This window comes from Pithys albifrons, chromosome Z (assembly GCF_047495875.1).
Source record: "Pithys albifrons albifrons isolate INPA30051 chromosome Z, PitAlb_v1, whole genome shotgun sequence".
Taxonomy (NCBI): Eukaryota; Metazoa; Chordata; class Aves; order Passeriformes; family Thamnophilidae; genus Pithys; species Pithys albifrons.
This window is the reverse complement of record NC_092497.1, coordinates 34,721,948-34,742,381: the sequence shown is the minus strand read 5'-3', so window position 1 is coordinate 34,742,381 and position 20,434 is coordinate 34,721,948. Positions and strand designations below refer to the sequence as shown.

Genomic DNA, 20,434 nt, shown 5'->3' with positions numbered 1-20,434 from the left:
GGCCAGTTCTGCGCACACTGTGCCTCACCTAAAAAATCCACTGCTCAGGCTGGAAGGGCACACCCCTGTGGGGAGAGCCCTTCTCAAACCTTTGTTCATGAAGGCTAGCTATGAATGAATGAAAAATTACATAGAGGGTGGAGAATACACAGCTTTGGTCACACCCACACAGTGATAAACTGGTCCTGGCTGCTGAACTAGGACAGTCAGACACTTTGCTCCCACCAGAGGTCTTGGTAGGTCTTGATGCACTTTAGGTTTGCTGGCATTGTGACTGAGGCTGCCCAGAGAGGACTACCCTGTGGCAGGCAGGCCACAGCAGCAAGGGCAAGCCTGCAGCCAGCTGGGAGCTGGTACCAACACCCTGCCACAGCTGCACCACAGCAACAGGCATGGGGACCTGGGGTGAGGGCTTGGTGTCCTCTAGCCCAGTGATGCCTGGCTTCTAGGGCTGCATGAAGAAAAACATGGTACAAAGACCTCAGGTCAAATAGCAACTCTCTGCTTTTGGGTTGAAAGATACTAAAATATTTCAAACTGCATTTGTTTGCCTTCTCATTAAAATTCATTGCTATAGTTGCAGTTTAAGGTCATTCATCAATCCAAGCAAAATATTGTTGGTCCAGCTGAAATATTTGTACAGGTATTTGTGAGTTTGATCACTGTTGAAGTTTCTTTCACTTTCTTCATGGAGTTGTAAGGAAAACCCTTACCCTCCAATTGAAAAGTCACTTGCTTACGCAATTCTTGCATTCCCAAGACACTGCCCAAACATTAGGGAAGAACCGACCTCATTCTCCTGCTCTTCCTCTTCCCTGCAAAAATTCTTACCAAAATGCATGGTGACTGTTCCTGGTTAGAGAAAGAGTTTTCTACAGAAAATCTCAGCTTTTCATAGACAGGATATATTTAACTTTGATTTACACAGTTCTGTTTTTCAAGACAAATTGTCAGCAAAAATGTCTGCTTGAAAAGTTTGCTTTCTACTGAAAAGAAAATGAATGAAAAGTGGAGTATTGAGTCTGAAAGTTTCCTATTTCAGTGCCGCAAGCCTTCTCCCTAGATTCACTCCAAATCCCACATGAAGTAGCTGGTAAAATTTCTTTCCTCTTAAGTCATAAACCTTCATTTAAACATCTGTAGGCAGGGATAGCCTCCATGTACAAATTTAATTTGCAAAATTTTATGTCTCTGGTTCTGTTGTTAAGATTTTAACTAACTTTCTCTGGAGATGTAGAAAGGCTTAATAAATCATAAATATTAGCTGCTTGGCTACCTTTTTTTTTTTTTCTTTTTTTTTTTTTTTTTTTTTTTGGCACAGGAGACATCAGAAAATCAGCTTTTGTCCTAAGAAACCCTGGTAATAGTCTTTCCTGTTGCTATGTGGGAAATACAAAGAAAATCAAAACAGGACTCACAAATTTAAGACACTTCTTGCAGATTTGCTCTGTAAATGAGTACCTTATCAAATGTAAATTCCCAATTTTTTTCTGCTTCCTATTTCCTTAATACTGTTTTTCTTGGAGCTTCTTGCTTATATTCATTCTTTCGTATAAAGCTGTACTGTGGCTGAACCAAACAAACAGCCTTGTCAGACATAAACCCCACAAAGGGCCAGAACATGGCTGTGGTTGTTCTTCCAATTTTTTACAGAGGAAACATATAATTGAAAAGCTAACTGGTAATTTTATTTATCCCAGCAGGGTTTTGGTTTTTTTCCTTTTTTCCTCAATGCAATTTGGTTTAGTTTGTTAGCCAACATCTGGCATTTTGTCTTGTTTGTGTTATGTATGGAGAAAGGAATCATTGTAGTTTCTGATTTCCAAAAAAATTTTTAGAAGAAGCAATGTATCTGGTCTCAGCATTTCTTGTCCCAAGCCATTGATAAAATCATTGCTGACTGATCTATTGATGCCCATTTAGTAAGTAAATTTAAAAAAAAAATTATACATGTTTTTGGAAAATTTGGGTAAATGACTCATAAAGTTAATGTATCACCAACTGTAATTGAGAGCAACTCTGTACAGAACTGCTTATTAGAGCAGCAAGATGACAGACATGCATAGAGAGGGATTTTAAAGGTCTTGTTCTGTGAGTCACTGCTGTAGTGCATAGTTGGATTGGGAAGGGATAAGTTTGAAACACAGTGTCCTAATCATGCCTGGGCTCAATATTTTGCTTAGACAAGGAGGAATGCAAAATGAACACATACTTGGTCCTGTAAACTTTGATTCAGCTGTCAAGCAGAAGGCAGTCAAGTCAAAAAGACAGTAGGCAAAAAGGCATTACAAGAATATGGGTAAAAAGGGCCTTAACTTGCTAGCCTGAGTAGTGAGAGAGTGGTGAGGGAAATACATTTGAGACTCCCCTTTCTCCCCTCTTTTCTCCTGGCTATAGGTGTTTGCCTTCACCAGAGAACTGCTAGCTGTTATCAGTAAAAAGTAGTTAGTCCCTGGCTTTTGTCATCTGTGCAGAAGCTTGTCTTTGCTCAGAGTCTTTGCTCAGGAGCTAGCAAGGCTCATTGATTGAGATGGCAATGAAGCTAGATGTGACAGGGAAAGGGGACAATATCAGGCTTGCACTTATCATGTCGTGGGATGACATGCCAAGGTTAGAGGGACAGGGTGCAGGTCTGCACCTTCAGCCAGTGGATCTGAGGTGTTCTAGCCACACTGAAGCACCATTGAAGTCTTATGCCAGGGACTTCTGAGATAATAGAAGCCAATAGACCATGAAATCTCTTTATGAAATTAAGAGGTGTGTCTCTAAGCTGAGATGCCTTTATACCAGTGCACAAAGTATGGGCAACAAACAGGAGTTGAAAGCCACCATGCTTCTAGAAAGCTGTGATCTCATTGCCATTACTGAAACTTGGTGGGACAAATCCTGTGACTGAAGTGCTACTGTTGATGGCTACAGGCTTTTCAAAAGGGGCAGAGGAGGAAGGAAAGGTGAAGGAGTTGCCCTCTACATCAAGAGGTGGATTGAGTCTGATGAGCTGTCTCTGAAGGATAGCCATGAGCAATCTGAAAGCTTTTGAGTAAGAATCAGAGACCAAGACAACAAAGAATCTCATGGTTGGCATTTGCTACAGGTCACTCAGTCAACAGGAGCCTATTGACAAAGAATTTGTGCTCCAACTACAGGAGGCATTGCACTCCCAGGCTCTCATCCTGTTGAAACACTTCCATGACCCTGATATCTGCTGGAAAAGTAGCATGGTGAGCTGCAGGCAATTCAGGAGACTCCTCAAGTGCATGGAGGATAACTTCTTAGGCCAGGTAGTAGGGAATGTGGTACTGGATCTGTTGGTCATCAATAGAAGTGAGACATCAAAACTAATGGCAGCCTGGGCTGCAGTGATCGCATCCTGAGGGATGTGAGCCAGGCAGAGTAAAGTCAAACCCATGAATTTTAGGAAAGCAAGCTTCCAAATTGTTGAGGAGTTAGTCAATAGGACCTCCTAGGAAGCTACTCTGAGGGAGTAGTAGAGATCTGGCAGATCTTTAAGGGTGCTTTCTGTAGAGTGCAAGAACCAGCGATCCCCAGGACCAAAAGTTTGGGCAAGGAAGGCAAGAGATTGGCATGGTTGAGTCAAGACCTGCTGGTCAAACTAAAAGGCAAGAAAGAAATCCGCTGTCAGAGGGAAGCAGGGACAGGTATCCTGAGAAGAGCATAGGGACACAGCCCAGTTGTGTAGGGATGGAATGAGGAAGGCCAAGGCAAAACTGCTGTTGAACTTGACAAGGGTCATAAAGAATAACAAGAAGGGCTTCTATAGGTGTGTCAACCAGAAAAAAAGGGGAAAGAGTTTACCCCCTCAGTAAGCAAGGCTGGTAAACTGGTAACAAGGATAAGAAGACTGAGGTACTCAACAATTTTTTGCCTCAAGCATCACTGGTAACATCTTTTCTTACACCTCTCAAGTTGATGTACTGTAAAATGGGGCTGGGGGAGCCAGGTCTCTCCCACTATAAGAGATAATCAGGTTTGTGACCATCTGAGGAATTTGGGCATACATAAGTCTATGGGACCTGATGAGATGCATCCCAGAGTCCTGAGGGAATTAGCTGGTGTACTTGTCAAGCCATTCTCCATGATATTCAAACAATCACATCAGTTGGAAAATGGAAAACAAAGTGCAGCTTCCCTGTATTTGCATAGACCCTTACAGTGCTTAGGGCTGCATCTACCCCTGGGCAAGTAATTGCCATAAGCTGCATGCTTTGTTACTGTGTCCTCAGGCTTTTCCCGGAATTTAGTGACTACCTCTCTTTTGCTTTCCTGTGACTTTGAAGAGGAGCCCTCTCGTGATAACTCCTGAGTAGCTGCTATAAATTAAGTACCATACGGGTTTGCAGGAGGATTGTGCCATGCTGCAAAATGAAGTTGCATGTTACATTTTTAATGAAAGATTTCAGTCTACAGCACTGTGCATTCATCAAATCCTTTATAGACTGGTAAATAACCTTCTGTTACTCCCACAAACAAGTGTGGAAAGTTGTCTGCTTCTTTACTCCAAAGGACCATCTCTTTGCATTGACTTGCTCTCACAATTGCTCTGTGTCAGTCCTTGAGGTCTGCATTGTGAGACCTCCCTTTCCATAGCTACGGCATGTTGTTGCTATTACTGAAATACAGATTAGGGTAATGGCCATTTAGTCAATGCCGGCATTCATTTGGAAGAAGTTTAACGTTAGCACTTTCTGTACTTGGCACTGCCAAGTGCCAGGCTCCCTGATTGTGATTAGAAAAGCAATTGAACTTACCCTTAAAGCTCTCCATCAGTACTCACATTGATTTCAGTGGAGCCAATTTTAGAGTTAGCCTTTTCAAAGATGCTAAAATTATTAGGTTGGGAGTGAGAGCACCCCAATTAAAAAGATGGTTCATTGTCTGTGTTCTCCTGTCTGTGAGGAATCAGACCAAATGAGAGCAAGTGTATAGCAGAGAACACAGAGTTGAGTTTACAGTAACATAGTCATCACAACTGAAAATTGTAGGTTTTCTTTTAAACCACTATTTTTGTAGAAGAACCTTAGTCTACTTATAATTAAGTCTTAAAACCAGGGAGTCACTTAAGCCTCATAGCTGGTAATTTGAGGTCTTCATGTGAATATATTTTCCTATATCAACACTAATTTATTTCTGGGGGGAGCAGGGGGGGGGAAGATTGCTGTTATATAAGAAAGATGTTTCCTATGGGATTTCTCTTGAAGTGCACACAGAAATAGGGCTGAAATCTGAACTGAAATTGCCAGGCATGGATTCTGAATTGTAGGTTTTTTTTGTAAGTGAAATGATCCAAATTCAGACTAGGCTAAAAATGTGGATTCTTCATCTGAATAGGATATTGACACTTACATAGATTTTAAAAAATGTCCCAGAAGCATCTGAATTCTGATGGAGCCTTGGTGATTTTCCTCTATCTTCCTGTGAAGAAACATGCATACCTTGGCCTGGCACATGCCAGCAAATAAATGCTGTAAGTGCTAATTCTTCTGAACTAATTGGATATCTTTATGAAAGTGGATATTTCATAAACTCACATTTTATGTAGTGGCAGATTAAATATTCGGCATGCAGATTAGGAACCTATTTTAAAGTATTTATTCCCATGTTTATTTTTCTTTCAAATGCTGCTGTAGTAAGAAGTTACTTGCACTTAACCAGTGATTTTATATCTTTCCCCAATAGGCTAAAACCAGAGAGCAAATATGAAGAGAAATTATGATAAGAGGCAGAAAAATTCCATTCCCTAAAAAGGGCAATAAAATGCAGCTTTTCAGTGTTTGCATGGCCCCTTATACTGCTTAGGGCTGCAGCTACCTCCTAGCAGTTATTTATCTTACATCTGTTAAACAAAATGTGCAGTACAAATGGGTTGCTGTGCACAGTGTCTGCAGGTGAGAGAGGGCAGTTACAGGGGGATGCAGTAACATGCACTGCCCAAAGAATCAGGTGTTGTCAGAATGGCTGGCTGCTCCTGGGTTCTTCCTGGGGATGTACTGGAGAGGATTTTGGGAACCTCGAAGATCTGTACCTGCTCTTTGCCTCGAGGGGGTGGCAACTGTTCACACGGATGATTTTTTTCCCATTGGAGAGAATACTTTTGAAAAGGCAACAGGGGACCTCTCTGGAAGCAACCTCAGACTTGGGACAGGGTGTGTCTCAAAGGCAAGCAATGTATTTAACGTCAGTGCGACTGCTGAAGTTTACAAGTTAAACAAGTATTTACACATGTGTGGAAACTGGGACAAGCTCTCTGGTCAAATGAAATGAGATTACAGGAGAAGAAATATATTCTCTGGGCATTTAAAAAAGGATAAGTGTGATGCAGTGCTGGATCAAGGGCTGACTTGACACAGTCACTGACAGCACTTACGACTTGTGCTTGCAGCTTGCCTGTTGAGAATTAGTATCAGAAATGGAATTTGTCTAATATACACTGACACTAGGTGAGGAGGATCCTTTTCCTCATTGTGTATGGGACAGTGTCTCAGATATGGGTGTCCTGTCTTATTTTGGTTTTTAGTTTTGTGGTGTTTGAGAATTTTATTTTTTTTTCTTTCTCTCTCTGTTTTGCTTGTTTCTGGCATGCCATTTCAGGTTTCTGTGACTCCTGTATTCCAGTGTACCTTCTGATCTTGATTTTGACGTCTTAGTAAAGCCTCCCGGGCCATGATTCTGTTTCACTGTAATTTATTTACTGTTGCCTCCTCTTTATACACGTTGTTTCTTTTGCACTTTTTTGCCTCCTTGTGCATTTTTAACTTGGATTCAGTGATTCTTGTGGGTGCCTTCCAACACAGAATATTCTGTGGTTCTATGATCTCTTTCATTTTTATAGAGAAGGTTGTGTTTTAGGCCCTGCTCCAGAGAGTAATTTTTAAGTAATCTGATTGGGACTGCTGATATGTCTAAATGTTGCTTTACATTTACACTTTTTTGAATCAGCAGACTTGTACACATTAATTTTACTATATAAGGGTGTCTTTCTAGTTTTATTCTTTGAAATCAAAAGTGCTTTAAAAGTTGTTTGTTGCAACATCTTGTTTTATGTATTGTTTTAAAATTTAAAGGAAATTAAAAAGCTTAGATCTATAAAGCAACTAAATATTCCTGCAAAATATTTCTGCACATGTAAATTATCTTGTCAATCAAATCATCTATATAGAGCTATCAGTTACAGAGGGTAATATGTACTTAGTAATCTTCTTTATGCTGATTCAACATCTTTCTCTTAAGACTTCCAATAGTTTTAAAGTTGTGGTTAAAACCACTTTACGACCCATGAAGTAATTTGTGTGAGTACAGTAGGATATCAAAAGGTCAAATGACTTACTAGATGAGTGGCAGTCTCAATCTCCTGACCTAGCCCGGAACTGCCATTCCTTTCTAAATAAGTACTTTTTCCACGGATGCAAAAACAAGGCCTCTGAGATTTATTATTCTGATGTGTGTCTATTCTCAGGACATTACATTTCTGTGGATACATCTTATGAGGGTGAGAAAGCAGTGCTGTACAGCCCTGATCTGTACTCTGAGGAGTGGAGCTGTGTCAGACTGATCTATCAGATAGCAACGACTTCAGAAATTTCACCTGATCCCATCAGGCTCAACCTGTACCTGAGGCAGGAAGGAGAAAGCTTTGATCGTTTGCTGTGGTCAGCCAAGGAGCCATCAGACAGCTGGCTCATAGCTAGCTTAAATTTAATGAACAGCACAAAGAAGTATAAGGTAAGCCCAATTTTAGAAGATGCCCCAGACTTTCTGGTGCATATATTGGGGTGTACAGACTGCTTTTTTTTTGGCATATTCAAACTATTTTGAACCCCATTCTTGGCTTTCATCTCTAAGGCTGGCAGCACATCAGTTGACCCTTCTGCCCCTGGCATGAGCAGGGCTGGCATGAGGCAGTGCTCTGACCAGCAAATGTGTGGAGCGGCCCATGGGCACACATGGCTGCCTGAGCCCTGTAGTAAGGATGCCTCACCTCCTGGCACACCTGTGGAGCTGCTGATGCCATGTAGCAGATATGGGACCTCCTCAGTCCTGGGTCTGCAGCTGTGCTCACTCATTCCTGCCCTCTGTGCCTTTTAGGAAGGAGTCAAATACTGAAGGGAGAGTATTTGTACCCAAACCCCATCACATTGCATCATTCATAATAACATCTTTCATAACCACAGCTGAGGAATATGGAGTTGATTGCTTTTAAATGAAGTATGGGGTTTTTTTTGCTTTGTCTCATTGTTCTTCAGTGTGTCTTCTATGCTGAAGGAAGAGCATTGGCTCTGCTTTTAATGCATTCTGTCAAGCTCTTTCAAGAAAAGCACCTCTCCTGACTATAAGAATGATAAGCCCCTCACCCTTACCCCCCCCCCATATTTAATTCATTCTCCTGTTTATCTTGTTTAAATGTTCAGGATAATTAAACCCTAAAATTTACAGTTTATTTTATATTTTGCAGCTTGTTCTGGAAGGTGAAATTGGAAAAGATAAATCTGCCAGTATAGCAATTTTTGAAATCAAAATAACTTCTGGATATTGTATTGGTAAGTACTGTCTGCTCAACCCCTACATTTTCATAGAAAAAATGCCTTGTTGGCAGTTTTAAGACTGGATTAAAGGTCTGGGTTTGGAGAAAAGACAACACCTTTTTCCTTATTAAGTGTTGACATTCAATATAGATGATTGTTAACCTAACTTTGCACACAGTAATAAATGAGGTTTTTTCTAACTCAGCTTTGTGATATACAGAGACATATCATACAAAATAATGCTTTCTAAAATTATTTATTGTTCAAGCAAGGACAAGTGTTACATTTAAAAAAACCTTGCTCTGCTGCAAATATTAGACATAACAGCTGCAATATTATTTCTGCTCTCTGCCTGCTCATGTTTCCTTACAGTGGCATCTTGCAGGCTGCAGGGCTGAAACTGTTGATATTTACACTTACTGCTATTTCCTTATGACATTTGCCAAAAACTGCTAATGAAGTTCAAAAATTTCACTGTCTAGGAAGCTGGGAGACCTTTGGATTTCTGGGGAGCTCTGGTGGAGTCCAGTAAAATTGTCAGAATTCTTTGGCTCTGTGAAGGAATCAAAGCAGTTGCATTACTGTTATGAAATACCAATCCTGATTTGCTTCTAGCTATCCATGATTGACAAGTGAAAGTTCTGCTCTGACTATTTAATACTATGAAGTAGTATATTTTAAATCTGCTTTATTTGGTTCTAAATTACAGCAGTCCCATACTGACACAGAGGATGGAAATGAAAATTTTATTTAAAAAATGATCAAAAATCGTGGCAAAGTTTGCTTTTATTTATTATGAGCTCTAAAGTACTGTGTCCAGTTTTATAAATATAGGCATTATCTGCACTCCCATATGTGAAGCAAAGCCAGTGCTTAGCAATTTGCTCTTGCCACTTCTGTATTGAAAACGTGTGCACTCAGATGGTGGTGTCTGCAATTGCAGAATGTGACTTCGAAGAAAATCATCTTTGTGGCTTCGTGAACCGCTGGAATCCCAATGTCAACTGGTTTGTTGGTGGAGGGAACATTCACAATTCTCATTCTATCCTGCCCAAAGACCACACACTTGACAGTGCACTGGGTAAGAAACATAGTGGAAAAATCTGAGTCTGTGATTCATGTATGACTCTAATTCTGCAAGTTATTATTATGTGACTTCTTTCTTTTCTCCTGGGTGGTAGAAATGATTTAGGGGGAAAAAAGGGATTAGAAAAAAGTTGGGGGAGCATGCAGAAGTTCACACAATGTCTTCTGTAAGCTTTATAACAAGATTGTTATGGTCTTTGCTAGGATTCAGAGGTACTCAAAGTAAGGGTAAAATTTTGGATGGAGAGGGGGAATGTTCAACCTTCTGTGTATTTTAGAAGAATGGACACACTAAGTTTTAGATTCTTGTACTGCTATTCTGTACATCTGACAGCGATATTCTTTCCCATGGGTATTGAGAAAGTTGAGTAGGAAAACTAAGGGATTGAAACATGCTTGGAAAATCTCAGGTTAAATTGCACAGTTTAGGAGTTTAGTTTCTTTCAGTCAAATAAGATGCTGTTAGTACTGCCTCTCAGACGCAGAATGCTGTAAAGACTTACAGGAATTTTGGCACTTGCATTGGATGAAATCCTTGTCCTGGATATCGTGCTGAAAGGAGAGCTTTTTACATAGCCATGGAGAAGGGTTGGGGAATAACTTCAACTCCACACAAAGTACCACAGCAGGTGATGGTCAGGACATCTGGCTACTGCAGCACACCATGTGTCTTGGACAACATGATGCTTGTGACAGTGCATGGAATTGCATCATGAAAAGCAGGGTTGATCCTCTTTCCTTAACTCATGCCGCTGTGCCTTTTTATTTATTTCACAATTGTGTGAGTTGAGTACAGAGTGTAACTCCATCTCTGCATCACCACACAGCACCTAAGTGCTGGCAAAATTTTGATGGAAGTTTAATTCACCACAACTTCAACAGCAGACAGTGGGTCAATCTATTAAATAAGTACTGTGACAGAAGATGCTGCCAACTGGAAGGATCTGTTTTCTTGTAGTCACAGAATTTGTATTTCACACCAGACCCTCGCTGCTGACTATTGACTGAGAAAACCTCAAGAAGCATGAAGTCACATAAGAGCCTTCTTTTCACAAGGATTGGGCTATGGAGGTGCATCAGCTGGGGAGATCATAGCTAAGCTATGAAAGGTGCTTAAACTGTAGAGCAAAAATGAAGCTAAAGGCTTGTCAGGCAACTATTGATGAAGCCACCTGTCCACTGGCAATGGTCAAGCTGGAGGAGACCCACAGCCAAGCAAGCCGTTTCCCCTCATTCCACTGGAGTGAAGTGAGAAGTGACATCTACAGGTTTGAGAATACTATGAGCTAATTAAAGTAGTGGTGCCTGTACAAACTAGTGGCACAGTTTGAAGTGTCTGTGCTGAAGTACCCTGGCAGTTTGACACTTCATTCTCCTCTAAGCTTTCTACTTGTGAAGAACCATTCTTTGCTTCCTCATACACTCTTTGGTGCTGTGTTTCTGGGAGTGTAGAAGAAGAAAAACTACCGACGCACAGCATGTTCATTAACATGGATGTGTCCTGTTTAAACTGAGATCCCACTCCCAAAATCAAAGTCTTAGAAGCTGTACCCTTTGAAAAGCCTGCAGGTAATATTGGCTGCTAAGGGGGAGGGAATCAACTCATATGTAATCAACTCATATGTAATCCATTAATGTCTTCCAAAACTCTTTAACAAAAAGTTTTTTACAAAATTACTCCAGTATATTCAGTAAAGATAAAGCATTTACAAACAAAGTCTTTGATAGACCAAGCAGAATTATACAAGCAGTGAAATCTGCAGATTAAGGTTATTTGCCAGTTAATTTGATATATTAAATTAACTACTGTGTAAAATCTGAGAAAACACATGGCTTATAATCTTGTTCATTTCCTTCAGTTTCCTCGTAAAAGCTGCACTAAAAAAAGACTAAATACTATATTGAGGTGTTGGGAGGCAGAGAATTTACACAATTGTTACACTTTTTCCAATTATGAATGAGTCCCAAAATTTGGAGTTTATTACTTTTCAAATATAAATAAATATATTATTTATTATAATAACAAAGACTAAAGAAAGAGCTGAGACTGACTATTCTGCCAGTGCTGCCTTAAGCCAGATAACTTTGGGTTGTATGTAGGAGGAAAGAAGAAAAAAATCTTTTTAGAATTACTGAAATTTCCCAGAAGCAACCTTTGGTGTCCAGGCCATGGTCTAAGCCATATGTCTCTTGATACTGTGAGATGCTGTGACACTCTTTAAAGGACACTACAAAGTGTCCTCATATCAAGTTTCTTTTCTACTCATAGGTCACTATATGTATGTGGACTCTGTTTACGTCAAACATTTTCAGGAAGTGGCCCAGCTAATTGCACCAAAGACCACAGCGCCAATGTCTGGCTGCTTATCTTTTTATTACCAGCTTAAGCAAGAGAGCAGCATAGTTTTTACTGTTTACTTGAGAGATGTGAGTGGCTTTTATGAAGAGATCTGGAAAACAGACACTGCCCTGAGCATGGACTGGGCACTCGCAGAAGTTGACTTCAATGCACCATACCCCATGGAGGTAAAGCAATCCTTCCTATACAGTCCAGCTGTGACTTCCAGGTTGCCTCAGACAAGAGTGCCAACTCAGGCTGAGCCAGGAACATGGCAGTGACTGTCTGAAAAATGGTTATAAAGATGCTGCTAACCTCTGGTTTCCTTGATCCTTTGCGTAAGGGTCAAAAAAGGATCACTTTCTGTACTCGTGCTTGATTTTGAAATCAGGTGTTGTAGTGCTTGATCAGAATATCCTGAGACATTGTAGAGTCCTATTAATGTAAGGTTTTTCAGTTGTGACTGAATAATGTCAATGTTCTCTCAGTCCCATATTTCTGTGACTTCATGATCCATTTTTGAGGATGCTGAAATATCATAAAATAAGGCACTGAAGAAGAAAAATTATAAGAAATATTTGAGGTCTATTCTCTATCTTAATATGATCCTGCCATTCATGAGGTAGAGTCTGAATTTGGGTCCTAATAGTACAGTCCTTAGATGTGAAAGACAGCTCTTGATATGGTTATTATAATGACTTTCAAGAATATCAAAAAGAAATTGAATTTTTTATTCCCTAGTGTTTACTAGAAAATGCAGCAAACTTAGATTGAAATAAACAGTGTATATGCATTATATGCATACATACATAAGTAACATGTATATTTTATACATATATATCTAAGTTTGAAATATATGTATATATATACTTGCACATATATGCTCTCTCACTATACATACACACACACACACACACACACACACACACATTTCTGGCACTAGGATTACATACAAATTCTGCTTGCTTTAATTCCACCTAAATTATTTGCTAATTCAACATAAACCTGCAGATTTTCAGAAATTTAAGGGGTAAACCTAATTTTCATCAGATATTACATAGCCCTTTTATACTTTAAAAGGTCATGTATCAAGTCACACATTTCAATCGTCAGACTTCAAGGAAAAGGAAAGCAGCTCTGATAAAGCCTCATAATACTGAATGTTAAGCGAATTACAGATTAAATAAATAAAAAGGAAGATACAAATTCAGATAGATTCTACATACAGTAATAATTATGCAGCTTTGTAGTTCTACTCAGTACAGACTGAATATTGTGAATACTGGTTTTCTATAATATCATGGCAGAAGCCTTACTGCATCTTTAAAACCGATGCTTCATAAAACAGCAGAAGAGCTATGTTCCCTTTGGTTTTCCCTTGATCTTGAATGGATCAAGATGTGGTGCCAAGTTCAGACTCTTGATTTATATCTCTTACAAATGATATAATTTAAGCTGTCCCAACACTTACGGTCCCATCTGAGATGTGCTGTAGTCTGTCAGAATGCAATCAGAATTCTGTATTTCAAAGACGTGTATTGAATTTATTGCTGAGTATATGGCAGATGAATAACAACTTATTATAATTTCCAGGTAATATTTGAAGTTGCTTTCAATAGTGCAAAGGGAGGTTACGTTGCCTTGGATGATATTTCTTTCTCTCCGATTTACTGCAGCAATCAAACAGGTATGATGAGCTCTTACAGATATTTACCTTCCTTGTTTTTCCCCTTTGCTTTTCCCCTCTGAACTGTCAGGATTTGCAAAATTTGGTGCTACCCTCTCAACTGACCAGCACCATTGGGATCCTCTTCCTTCTGACAACATAACAGCAGATAACACTAGAGCCATTAATTTGATCCAGAAACCAGTCCTCAATGCTTCCTTTCCAAAGACCTTGCCTCAGGGTTTTCAAAAAGGAGTGCCAGACTGAATCCTGTATTTGCATGACTCCAGGTTTTGAGAAATTACCACTTGCAGGCCTGTCACAGAAGAAGAGGGCAGATTTCCCCAAGTGTGATGATGTGAGGAAAAAAATGTCCTGGGCTTTTCATTAATGCCAGTGTAGGCATTCTTCTTCATGCCATATGCCCTGCGGTGTTCTTCAGAGCCAAAACCTTCCAGGATGTATTACTCATCTTAGACAGTGGCCTGGCTGTCAGGTTTTTATCAGGTTTTCACAGCAGCAGACATCAGCTGAATCCATGAGACCTTTGCTGTAGAGACAGCTGGGACAAAAGACTGTCATGTGTGAATGAAGTCTTTTAAGTACCTGTGTACTGGTTGCTGGGGTCTTACTGGGGCACTTAGCACTAGTCAAAAGGAGATTCGTGTTTTCCCACCTATACATTTGTTCTTAAGTTTGATTCTTCTGGCTAATGTTTGAAATTACCAAGGAAAAAGAGGAGGGGTTGCCCTTTTTTATCTGCTTGGAGTATCTTCTAACTCTGCCTCCACTGCTGAAGTATCACTGCTGAAGGAGGTAGATTCCACATATGTTAGCAATCCACAACTCCAGGCTGAGTAAATCTGGTTGTTCCATTATCTCCTCAACACCTGTTTTGCAAGAAAAATCCTGTTATGTTTGCAGTATTCCAGGAATTGGAGCTGTGGTTTCTGTTTTAATTTTCAGATGGCTTATATGTGTGAAGGTATGGGATAAATTTTACAGTATTTTCTGCCTGTGAGAAATAAAAAGAGAGGGTTCGTTGTGGGAGGTGTGGAAGGAAGGAGTTTTGTTTGATTTGAACACTTGAATTAAAAGGTTCTGTGTTAATTGCTTTTTGGAAAAGCGGAATGGCCCTTTAAGGGGGGGATATCTCCACATGCAGGTTAGACAAGCGAATTTGGCGGCAGTCTGTGAGGCAGCAGCCTCAGCAAGGGGGCTGTTGTCAGGGCCTGCGGACGGCGGTAGGGCCTGATAGGGTGACTGGATGGGCCAATCAGCGTTGATGACGCAGCAAGAAATTGCCCAAAGAAGGCAGTGAAGAAGTGAAGTGATGGAGTAACCTCGAATCAGCGTGCACGGTACCATACATGGACTACGGAGGGATGGACTCCTGGAGGGGAGAGAAGAGGGCGTGGCGTGAAGGAAATAAATGGGGGTGACCTCCCCCTCCCCGGTGTGCTCCCCGGTGACTTCACTGTGGCGAGACACCCTGTGTGTGCAGTTTGGCCATTAAACCCTATTTTGCTTTGCTCCTTCAACTCGTCTCTCTAAAAAATTCTTCGAGCTGAGATTTTTCTCACACTGCCCAGTGGTTGAAGTTCAGATCTAATCTGAAGGGTTCATAATCTATTCTGAATATGATAGGTTCAGCCAGAGCTCTGCCTACGAACTCTGATTTTGATGATTGGTTTTGTTTTTGTTTGTTGTTTTTTTTTCTGTTTGAGAAATGAATGCAAATAAATTGCTTTATATTTTATTGAAGTACAACATATACTGTTTGATTCTTCAGACTTACCTTCTATTATCATCTTCAAGTCTTCTGAGTGGAGAATTCCTCATCTTGCTAAAAAGCAAGAGATCCTATATACAGATATAACAGCGTATATAAGAGCTCTAAGTTTTTTTCATATTTCTTGTGGAAGTTTTGTTCAAAAAGTACCAGAGTTAAACTTGCTCAGCAAAGAATAAATCAGAATATGGGTTTAATGCTGTATGGACCTGGTAGTGCTTCAGTTGTATTTTCTTTAGCTGGGAAGGCAGTGATGGGAGGCCACAGCTGCAGGCAGAGTAAGACACATAGTGCTTGGATTTGGCCTGTCTGAAGCTCAAAAGACGACAGCCAGAATTTTCCTTCTCCTGAAGCTGATTGCCTGTGTTCCTGCCCTTTCTGGGAAATCTCTTCATCTCCCTGAAGAAGGGTCATGTACTGCTACAGAGTTATGTGCACGGTGTTTCTGGGTCCGGACTCTTGATGTAGCCAAAATTTGTGTGATGGCTTTAGGTTGTGCCCCTCCTTCCCCCAGCATCTGCTATAAGACACTGACAAGGCTTTTAAAGTAGAAGTGTTTTACTTATAAGCACCCATTCACCAGGAGGATGCCTTTTCAGAGTAGAGCAAACCCTGACCTATGAATTCTATATTGCAGGTCAAGATGGAGGGGTCAGCAGGGCTGGGGGACTTAGCGTTGCTTTTAATCAACTTTGTTATAAATGGTTCAGCTTTCTTTGCTGAAGTGCTAAAATGTGTGAGGCAAGCTCCAGAGGTTCATAGCTATGAGGTGATACATGAACTAAAAAGTGTTTTACTTACATTCTTATGGCATCCATTTTCACACACACATTATACATGACTACAAAAAGATTTTTAAAAACTGCTCTTTAAAAAAAAATATTGATTGTTGATGTCCAAAAGTTATCCCTTTAGAAACTGAAATGAAAATACCATACCCATGCACACAGAGACACACACTCATGCTGATTTTGTCCTAGTATCTTTTGACTGAAGGAGCAGGATGAAAACAAATGGTCTGAATGTCTTTGTGCATTATGTCCTGAAAGAGGAATCATCTCTTAAAATCTGTAGCTTATTTATATTTTAAAGGGGCTATGAAGGAGTTTTCCTCCTGGCTCCAGCAAAAATACAAGACCAACTTGCAATAGAAATTTGATAGTTTGATTTCATTGTGATTTTGTACTACATATGTGTAACATCCTTGCACATACTTATCTTCTGTAATGCAAAGAAAGATGAATCAGAGTATGCTTTGGCGTCATTCTGCTTCCAATACCTATGCTCATTACACTGTGCTCTTCCTAATAGAACTTATGTGTCTTTTAGGACCTCTTTTCAATCCTGCCAATGCAGGCTGTGATTTTGAAGATGATCTGTGTGATTTTTACCAAGATCAGAAAGATGGCCCAGGATGGAGCAGAGTGAAAGTGAAGCGCAATGTGTATAGAGCAGGAGATCACACTACTGGGTTTGGTAAAACAAAACTGCTTTTTTTAGAAGAGCCAAACTATATATATATAAAGGTTATATAAAACGTTGTATAAAGGTTAACTCATTGTGTCATTGTTCACTCTGTTAAATAATGTCACTGGCGCACTGGTTAGTTTGCCTCACTGCAACTCTACCATTAAAAATCAGTGTACACAACTGGGACCCACCTGAAACCCTGTCTGTGCTTTCCCACGTGTGAAGGGGAAAGGTCACCTCATAAACAGTGATGCAGGGCAGTAAATCAGAGTATCTTCACTATACAGCTCCATGGTCACTGGAGACATGATTCCACAAAAGTATGCAGGTAAATGTAATAATAACTGAATGCATTGTTTTTACTAGAGAAGAAAACTGGGCTCTTCCAGTCTTACGATAGTTGGCATTTCTAAGGGAAAACTGAAATATTGTGTAGTGAAGCCACATAGTGAAAGGACTACTGAATGTCTGAAACTCAGACATTTCTTTGGTTACTAATCATATGTGCAAAGGTCTCACCTCTTTATACTTTGTGCAGAGAATAATAGGCCTTGTGCCTTACCTTCCATTCTTTGATCTCAGAGTGGTACATTTGAAACAGCCAGTTTTACACCAAGGCCAGCAGTCTAGGGAATTTTTCAGGGTAAATTTGAAAAGTGCTTATTTCTGGTAACTTAGCCATTTGCCATTATAGGTGGAAGTAGACCGGATACTTTTTAAAAAAATTTTTATTTCCTGTCAGTGTATGATAATCTGTTTCTTGCCAGTTGACACTGTTTTTGTAACTAAAGTCTGATGTAATAACAGAAGCTACTTTAATAGCACACTAGTGTGCTGATAGCATATTAGAAATAATAATTGTGCTGTCTTGCAGGTTATTACTTGTTGGCAAACACAAAGTTTACATCACAGCCTGGGTACATTGGACGTCTGTATGGCCCAACCCTGCCAGGAAACCTGCAGTTTTGTCTGCGTTTTTTTTATGCCTTATATGGGTTTTTCAAAATGAGTGGCACTCTTGCAGTTTATATCTTTGAGGAGAACCATGTTGTTCAAGAGAAAATTTGGTCCGTCTTGGACTCTCCAAAGGGAGTTTGGACTCAAGCTGAAGTCTCCTTTAAAAAGCCTATGCCTTGCAAGGTAAGAACAAACTCTTACTGCTAAATTCTGGATGGAGATTTTCCTTGCCTTCTCTTCTCATGGTTCGTTTTATACAGGGATTAATCCTAAGTGAGCTATACCTCCAAAGTGAAATAGTATTCCCCAGGCAGTACTGTGGGGAGTGGAATGTTTCTCCACAGCCTGGCTCCCACAGGAGCCCCGATACAGAGGCTTTGTACCAGCAACAAGGCAGTGCTTCCTGGTGTCCTCAGCTGTAGTCACAATATTGATGGAGATTTCACCAGAGCAGCTGTATCAAGAGCCAGTTGTGTCTTGGTTTCTCAGCATGCTCCACATTCACTCCTTTTTGTTTGCCTGTTTCCTATGTGATTCACATCACTGTCATACTCAATTACAGATTTTAATTAAACTAAAAACTCACTACTGGTAAATTCTGGTTGAAATGGGGAACTGAACCTACTTCCCTGAACTCAACTACTGGATTAGAATACGAAACCAAAAGTCAATGTAATTTAGAGCAATGGACTTCAAGAATTTGTAGCGTCTTGTTGCAGGGTCACTATGTTACCTCAGCAAATTAATAATGCAGGATTTGACATCACCTCCTGAGTAAATCCTTAAGCCATTGTTACTCCTCATCTCCACTCTTTTTACAAAGACATTTTCACACAGATTTCTGTAGGTGCTACTTCTGTGGTTATCCTGAATTCTGTAACATGTTTTCACTATCTGTAATTCACCAAGGAGGACCAGATGGATCACTACCTGCTGATATTCAGATAAATTGATTTTTTTTCAGTATGATAGTACGATGAACATATGAATAAAAGCTGGTGTTGAAACTCAGGCATTTTTAAATTAAAGACAAACATCCTAAGCATTTTGTCCACTACAAATTAGTTTTTGAAATGGTAGTAGTTACAGAGTTGAATTTTCCTTGTGGGAAAAAGAAGCGTTTTTTCTTTGAAATAAATACACTATAAAATAAAAAAAACCCACCCGATTTGCATTGAGAGGCAAATTTATGCTGAAAATTTCAAACCTAATTGTTGGCTAGTGTTTTCTCTCAGATACCTGATCTTAAAAATTTGATGGAATTTTTATGTACTTTATGCTTAAAACATAATGGCATTTCTAATTCCCTTCATTTCATAAAATGAAAAAAAGAATTTTATAACTGCATAGCAAGTGCATGATAGATAAGTTTATCTTAGTGCCATCCCAAGATATTTGCAGAAAAGTATTTTTCTCTTTCTTTTTAATCATGAAAGGCAAGCTTTTAATTTACTTTTGCCATCTCCTGTTTACATATTTCTTTAGTACTTCTGAAAAGGTTCAGTAGATTGTCTAGCATAATAAATTGCATGTGTAATGATGACATTTGAGCATTTCTATTAAAAATGGTTTATAGCTTCAGAGGTGGCAGGTTTTTTAACATCATATATTTACATGGAAAATCTTTTCCAATATGAATTTGTGAAGAACAATTTTTATGTTTTCCTAGAAGTCAGTATATCTAAAACAGTTGGAAAGAAGCCCACGTGCTATGGAAGTCTTTTCATGAATTGCAGCTTTCATATCTGTAGTTACCATTCTGTCCGTAGGCAGTAACTGATGGGGAGAGCAGCACAGAAGAGAATAAAGAAGTTAAGGGAATATCTTCACTTCTTCTGAGCCTGAAGATCTGCAGGTGGGGAGAAATCCCATGCTTTGCACGAGGAGGGTTTGCTGGCCTCTGGCATGCCAGTTCTCTAAAACCTTCACTGTGTGCTTCAGATCTTAGGAAAGAAACTGTTCTTTCCCATGGAACCAAGTTGCAAAATGTTTCTGTTGAGGAGGCATTCCTCAACTATCATGAAATGTCAAGTGTATTGGTGTATTGTGCTTTAGAGAAGTCAGCATGTGTTCAGCCTATCTCAATTCAGGCACCCCTTAGCCAAATAACTATGTATTTGACAGGGGTTCCAGCTGATACAAGTTTTCTTTTAAACAAATAATAGTACATGGAAGAAAATGGGTGAAGTTATGAAACATGTTAATATGGAAAAAAGTATATCAAGAGATGTTTAAAGATGAGCAGGTAGAATGAAAAAGACAAGTATTGCCACAGTTTGAGTGTGTGTCTGCTTGCCGTAAGACAAGGGTGAAAACCTGATGTAGTTACAGGTCATCTGCTTATAATACTCACAAACAGGCTCAATGAAGTTGCACAGTGAACCTGATTCTGGGTTTTTCTTTGCAATCTCATGCTCAATTCTTCAACTTTAATACTTTAAAAAGTCTTTTCATGCTTTATTTTGTTTGTTTCTTCTTTTCCAAGATAACAGAAGTAAATGAAGCAGAACTGTGTGGCACTGTAGAAGCACTTCTCTTAGTTATCTATGAAGACATGTCTGCCTAGCACATAGGGAAATAAATGG

General features: G+C 39.7%; 1 protein-coding gene across 2 annotated transcripts in view; it reads left to right on the top strand.

The window, feature by feature from the left end:
• MAMDC2 (MAM domain containing 2) overlaps positions 1-20,434 on the top strand; it is a 63,391-nt gene that overhangs the window by 26,541 nt on the left and 16,416 nt on the right. For both annotated transcript variants that reach the window (XM_071581333.1, XM_071581334.1), the window contains exons 3-9: positions 7,475-7,740; positions 8,471-8,555; positions 9,484-9,621; positions 11,896-12,152; positions 13,558-13,651; positions 16,752-16,898; positions 17,767-18,032. In XM_071581333.1, the coding sequence (XP_071437434.1) occupies positions 7,475-7,740; positions 8,471-8,555; positions 9,484-9,621; positions 11,896-12,152; positions 13,558-13,651; positions 16,752-16,898; positions 17,767-18,032 (1,253 nt within the window). The remainder of the gene's footprint in view (positions 1-7,474; positions 7,741-8,470; positions 8,556-9,483; positions 9,622-11,895; positions 12,153-13,557; positions 13,652-16,751; positions 16,899-17,766; positions 18,033-20,434) is intronic.